Raw genomic sequence first — 6,772 nt, 5'->3', positions numbered from 1 at the left:
GGCAGAGTGGCCTGACTCTTACCCTCAGTGAAGAAACAGTATAATTAGAAAACGCTAATGTTATGGTAGCCATTCACAGACATATATGACCTCCTCTGTCTCAGACACCTCCTCAAAACTAATTTGTTGATCAGTTCTCTATGGGTGGCTTCTGTGGGTGTCTTTCATCTCTCTGGGAGTCGTCCTTGTTACACAGCTGCCACCCAGACTTAGTCCACATAATAGTCATTCGATCCAGGCATGAAGCCAAAGCACAGGCCAGCTGCCCCAGAGATCTGAGCCCTGGGTGCAAGACATCCTTCCGGGGGCGCCTCCTGCACAGCAGACTCAAGAGTCAAGTTTATGAAACATTCGGCCTTCTACTCAAGGAGCACCCAGGTATAGCCTATGGACATGCCGTCTGCATCCACTTCCCATCGTCAAGTGTTCCCTAGTGGTTCATCTTTAAATTAGCAGGAAGGCATCTGTGCTTCCTGCTATTGTTTCATTTACTACCTTTGCAAAGTTAAGTAGAAGTGACAGGTATTCTATCCTCTGCTAGCTAACAACCCTACATTGCTTTCTTTTCTTAAAGAACAGTGTCCAACACACAGACCTGCAGTCAATGGTCAGTATTATTTGTAACTACAAAACCATAGAGATGAGGCACCCTGTTTTCATTTAAAAAACGCAATAAAGCAGTACGGAATGAGAATACTGTTTTGCAAAGAAACACTTTCCATTTACACCTGTAAGCCATAGGGTTATGAATTATCTTCTGTTTAATATTAGAACTGGCACCAAATGGGGACATTGGATAATACCATGAGCAGAAAGTATAAAAACAATACAAATGTTCTCGCACATCACAAACAATGCTGGAAAAATGTAACAGCATGAACATCTACAAGACAAGCACCTGTAAGTGATGGATTACAAGTCAGACAAAGGAACTGTTGTTCTAAGGTTGTGACCATTTTCCATAGGGATTCATTCTAAACTGGAGTTTTCATCCAGACTGGGCAAATTCTTTCCATTGAAGGTCTCATGCAAGTCCTTCGAGTCAGAGCCTTAAACTGTGTCAGTGTGGACCGTTGCTAGACGGGTGCACTTGGATGGCTTCTGTCTGAACTGCCACTTACACCTCCTGACCGGTCACATGCATTGTTCTGTCTGTTCTCAGTGAGCTTGGACTATAAGGATACCTTTGCTCTTCAGAGCTGGTGATAATGTGATATAGAAAGCACATACTTAGGTTAAGCTAAATATTCAAACTCATACTTATTTAACAGATACCTCTTTGGAGGTTCCAGGGATGCTAAAGTTTTGGTATGTACAGCTAGGCTTAAGTTAGGCTATAGAATGCTAGAAATTCATGCCGAGGAAAAACCTGCACTTTTCCTTTAACTTGATACAGTTTTAAAGTTCTGTATTCGATGATGAACTCTTGTTACGGTGTTTCTCTTCCTTTCTCAACAGAACGGGATGGCAGATCATGGAAGTTAGTATTGAAGAATTGGTGCTACAGAATAATACTTGGTGCAGAAATACATCCATATACGATTGCACTATGCCTAATAGAACTTACATGTCTTTCTTCGACCTTGTAATTTGTAGCTAGCTCTATAACATTTTAGTTAAAGGTATGTGTAGAGAAGCTGGCTCGCAAATACTGGAAAGGTTACACTATTGTTTCTGAGCATTATCCAGCAGCAAACAGGAAGGCAGCCTTCTAATTACACTCAGCCAGATTGAAAATCTGCAGCTTAAAGACCCCCTAAGGAGTTCTCACGGCTCTCAACCAGAAAGTATAATTAAAAAAATACTTACAAAGATCTCTACTTATAAGACAAGAAATGAGTTAGACACTACCTTTCTACTACAGTTATTTTAATCAAAGTTTGCAAAGACAAGCTTAGACAAGCAGGGTACCATTCCCCCCCTCCCCGCTGAACTTTAAAGAAATGCTCTCCAAGCAGTAGAATCCCTGTAAGTACTTGGCACTGGGTGTACTCTGCTCTATACCCCTATTACTATTCCTACCCTATGTTCTATAGATCATGAGCAAGCCAGATTTTCATGGTATTTCTGCCATCACACAGTCCTGATAAGTCTCGGGGATCGAATAACTGCCCGCTGTGTGCCTGGAGCACAAATACCTTCTCTTTCACAACTACATGAGCTTATGCACACGATTCAGAGCACACGGCTATGGACTTTCCGATTATTATGGCTTTTACTTTTAACAGTGTTCAAAGTTTCACAAGCGCCTTCGCTGTTCAATTTCTGTTTTGCAGGTGCCTGAGCCAGTGGGCTAAGTGTGACGTCAGCACATGAGTTCAATCAGTGGTCCAAGTGGTCCTGGAGGATGAGGGCTTGACACCTCTCGGAGAATCCTGAGAGGTTTTGTGCTCTCTGCGCTCTCTCTCTCTCTCTCTCTCTCTCTCTCTCTCTCTCTCTCTCTCAACTATTTTAAATGCCTCATTCTTAAATGTATGTCCTATATTACCATTTTCATGGCCACTATATTTTTTTATTAAAATGTAATAACATAATTTTCCCACTTCCCTTTTCTACTCCTTGCAACCTCTCCCACTCATTCCCCACCTCAAATAACTTTTTCCATGACACTTAATGATCACTCCAATCTAGGAAACCTGGGCTATGCCACTTGCTCTTTCTCCTTTAGTCACTGAAGTTAGTAACAAAGAAAACTGACACTGGCTGGAGTCTTTGCCACATTCCTACAAGTGAAAATAGGGCCAGGCTCAGGTTGGCTGGGCAGATGAGTGGGCCTTTGATTCATTCCTCTGTTCCTCCTACGCTGCCCTATTTTCCAAGTGTTGCATCCACCTTAGTCTAGGAAGATCAAATAGCTCTCCCTGGATAGTGTAAGCTGGAACTCAATTTGAGTCTTTTCATTTTGAGTCTTGGCTCTGCACACCCATGGCTTTTCTGCATGTTCACGATTTAGCAACAGCCTGAGTGGCTGCCGTCCTCCCTGCCTGTGCCGTACAGGCATCCAAGCCAGTGATTTTGCTTCCCTGATTGAGCCTGACATCATGGGGAGAGTGCTGGGAAACCTCAGGACAGCCAATGCTCATTAAGCACACCTACACACATGTGGATTCATGCTGAGCAAGTCCAACAGGCCGGGGTAGCTTATAAACAAATTACAGAAGTCCGGGGCCAGATGAGACTTAAAGAGAGTCTAGCATAACCTCCCATTTGTCTGGGGCTTGGATCTTCACAGCAGCATTCCTACAAAAAAATGCTTACTTCTTCTCTGCTTTGATACCTCCCAACATGCAGCCTCCCGGGAAGGTGCTGTCTTTGGACAGTACTGCCTATTAAAGTGAAGCAAGCAGAAGCAATTAGCTAAGCAGGCAACTGGCTTCCCACAATGTTGGGAATTAAATCCAAACCAAGAGAGATGTGTGAAGTAGACAAAGAAAAGTCTCCTAGAACTGTACCTGGCCCTCTCCTTTGTATGTCTAAATTTCAGCAACAAGGGTCATCTCCCTAGATAGATATCACACGCAGGGATATAGAAACCGTCTTGGTTGCTATAGACCATAACTCACAGTGTAACAGCTGTTTCTCCAAGAAATTTATCATTTACATCTTCACAAGCTGTTTGGCCAAAGCTACGTACAAAATGGCCTCTTTCTGCTGCATAGAGTGACTCTCTATGGAATGTAATAATATGACACTTCCTGCGCATTTTGTAGGTCATGTGGTTTTCACAACTGATACCAGATATAATAGAAGCAGCAGCCTGGAATGTCTGGTTACAAAACATGGACACCCACTATCTTGACACTTAGTTCAGGTGGGCTCCACTGGCAGCACTTGAAAGTACAATTTTGGAAACCCCATAGCCCTGCCTCTCACCTCAAAGCATCCCGTGAGAGGTAACCTTCATGAGGCGCACACAGAATAAACCCTTTCATCTCTAGGCGTCAGGGAACTACACCAAAACCAGCCAGTGAATCACCAAGCAGTTCTCTTCATCGGGTGGGCGTGAACAGCACAGCTCAGGTGGAGAAACAGAGACAAGTTTTCTGGGCCTGGTCCAAAGGCACCGAGTGAATCACTGCTCAGCTGGGGGACAAGATGTGAGTCAAGGCTCACGCTTCTGGGAATTGGTTTGGGGAGAGAGGCTACAGGGCTCCATCTTGAATAAACTATGGTTTCAACCAAAACAGGAAATAGAAGTTATTCTCTAGTAAAACAAATCAACAGACAGTTTCTGAAAATGCTTGTCATGGAAGGATATTCAGTGCTTTTGTCCTAGTTTTAAGAAATATCATAACTATATAAGCAAGGAATAAATTCTAATGAAACATTTCATATAGTATTCTGGGTAGGGATGATCTGAGGATTTGCTACACGGACCATTATTCTAACCAGTCATGTGAAGAAGTTCAACCTGATGAAATTAAGAATTTGCGTTAGAAGAACAAATTGGATGGGAAGCTCTCTAAACCTGTCCATAACACATCCCACCTGCCACGGTACAGTTCTGAAAGTGACTGACATCTTGTCCTTAAATGCCTTTCTCTTTCCATCAGTATGTTGGTTATTTCTCAATTGCTAACAGCCTGACTGTATCCAGGAGGGTAATAAGCAATGCATCCTTACCAAACTTATAGATTACTTTTGATATAGGAGTGCAGATGTGGAGACACACCACACTGGCTGACTAAATTCTATAGGTACTCAGGGTGTCAAGGTGGGATAGACAAAGAGCTGCACCCCGTGGGATGGGATTTGGACAATGCCAGCACCCTGTTCACCCAGTGTTCGCAGAGGACTGCAGGATAACGTTGTTTTGGCAAAGGTTGGGGGAAGAATGGTCTTCTTCCTGTCAGCTACAGACTCACAGAACACAACCAGCGTGATTTCTCCAGGAGGAGCAAACAGCCACGAATGGTATTGTGTTGGTGGGAATTTAATGGTTTTTCCGATAAAGCACTCATTTTTTATTTTTTAAATCTTAACATGAAGGTGAAGACATTTTATCATTTGTTCCCCAGGACGTGTCAAAATATTTCTGTCTCCATATGCCTTTCTAACTGCGTATATGAGGAGTGATCTTCCATTATATGGAGATTCCCTCGAGGAAGGGAAATCATGGAAAGACCCCTTCTTCTTCCCAGTTGGTATCTACTCCGGTCAGTGGCACCCACTAGGCTGGTTCCTTCTGCGCCTTGGCTCTTCTCATACTGGCCAGGTTAATCAGAAGTCTCTTCTGTGACTCACTCCCCCACACGCCACCAGCCTTCTCCATCTAAACTTATACTGTATATGCTGCCTCTTCTTCATAGACTCTAGGTTGGAAGGCCAACATTTGAGGAGCTCTCAGGAGGAAAAACCCAAAGACACATAGATTTAACCTTAGCTGTGCACAGGAAACACCATGAGACAAGAGTCAGAAAGTTCCTTATTTGATATTTTCAAATAGTCTGCTTAACTTTGAAAGTTTGAACCCTACCAAACCTGTACCGTTTTCTTTCCCAAACCCTATCAGAATGTGTACAAGAGGCCCAAGAGTTCAAATTCCACTGTGAACTTCACTCTCCCATTCTCCACCCACGCTGATTGGAATTTGAGGCCGAATCACACCAGAAGGGCAGAAGGTGCCAAACAGGGACTTAGAGGCAAATCTAGGGCTTTGACCTGAGGCTCGGGTTCTCTTTCCTTTCTCATGACAGAGCACATGCTCAGAAGCCTTGACCAACTTAAGAGAAGGTAACCCTGGGTAATTACAGGACAGATCCAGGATGAACGACGCTACTACACAGAACCGGGGGCCCTGGGGCCAAAGGATGGGAAAGGGTTGTGAGGGGTGGGAGAGTGTGGGGTGCACTCACTGTTCAGATTCAGCAAGGAGTCGAAGACTTTGCACTGTATCTGTCCGGTGCTTTGCGAAACGCAGGACATCCACAGTCCCTCGTAGATGGCCTGAGCCGTCACGATGTTGTCCCCAGCGTAGGAGTAAATCTTCCACTGGGGTAGGGCAGTGCTGACGATGGAGCCAATCCATCCCAGCGAAGCCAGGATGAAGCCCAACAGCTGCAGCCCCGCATTGGCCATGGCTCGGTCCAAGGCTCGCGCGGGTTCAGTGGCAGGTGCAGAAGGCGGAGTTTTGCAAGGTGCGCTCCTGGGCTCCCGAAGGTGGCGGGGTCTGGGCGAACAAGTTATTGCTAGGACCCCTGCTCCCTGTGCGGCGGAGAGCGAGGCTCCTGGCTTCTGGTCCGGGTCAGCCGCGGAGTCTGGAAGCGAGAAGTGGCAGAGTTCTCTGTGAAGCCGAACGGCCCGGCGCTGCAATTTAAAGCAGCTCCGCCCCTCCCGGCAAGCAGCTCCCCCTGGCGGTTTCAAGCCTGAGTCCCCACGAGGAGCGCTGGGTCCTCCCAGGCCACTCTCCCGTGGTGGGGGATGTCCCGTGGGCGACTTGAGGACGACTTGACGATAATCAGGCATCCCTACCCGTCCCGGTTCATTTCTCTCCTAGCTCTTGATAGGCCTTTCTTCATTTCACTCCATAGGTAGCAAAAAAGTTTATCGTGTCTGTGTAAATACTGAAAAAAAGTGCTTAAAGATGAAAACTGAAGAGACCCAGAAATCGGTTTTCATTTTAATATCTTCTCAGTGTGCTATTCAGGAAGACCTCCAACTCGGAGCTCCCCTACTCCGAACCCCCGCACTTTTCCTCTTGTTTGATTACCTTCTTTATTCTTTGGGGACTCTCTCTTCCCTTCTGCTCGCCATGATCATTCCATTAGATTTC

The 6,772-nt window shown here is 45.3% G+C and overlaps 1 protein-coding gene across 1 annotated transcript in view; it reads right to left on the bottom strand.

Moving 5' to 3' along the window:
* Cldn1 (claudin 1) overlaps positions 1-6,300 on the bottom strand; it is a 15,669-nt gene extending 9,369 nt beyond the window's left edge. Inside the window, exon 1 of the mRNA XM_038345323.1 lies at positions 5,856-6,300. Coding sequence (XP_038201251.1) covers positions 5,856-6,078 — 223 coding nt within the window. The 5' untranslated portion in view covers positions 6,079-6,300. The remainder of the gene's footprint in view (positions 1-5,855) is intronic.
* Positions 6,301-6,772: the final 472 nt, after the last annotated feature.

The sequence above is a fragment of the Arvicola amphibius genome, chromosome 10, assembly GCF_903992535.2.
Source record: "Arvicola amphibius chromosome 10, mArvAmp1.2, whole genome shotgun sequence".
Lineage (NCBI taxonomy): Eukaryota > Metazoa > Chordata > Mammalia > Rodentia > Cricetidae > Arvicola > Arvicola amphibius.
This window is presented reverse-complemented; position numbering and strand designations above follow the sequence as displayed.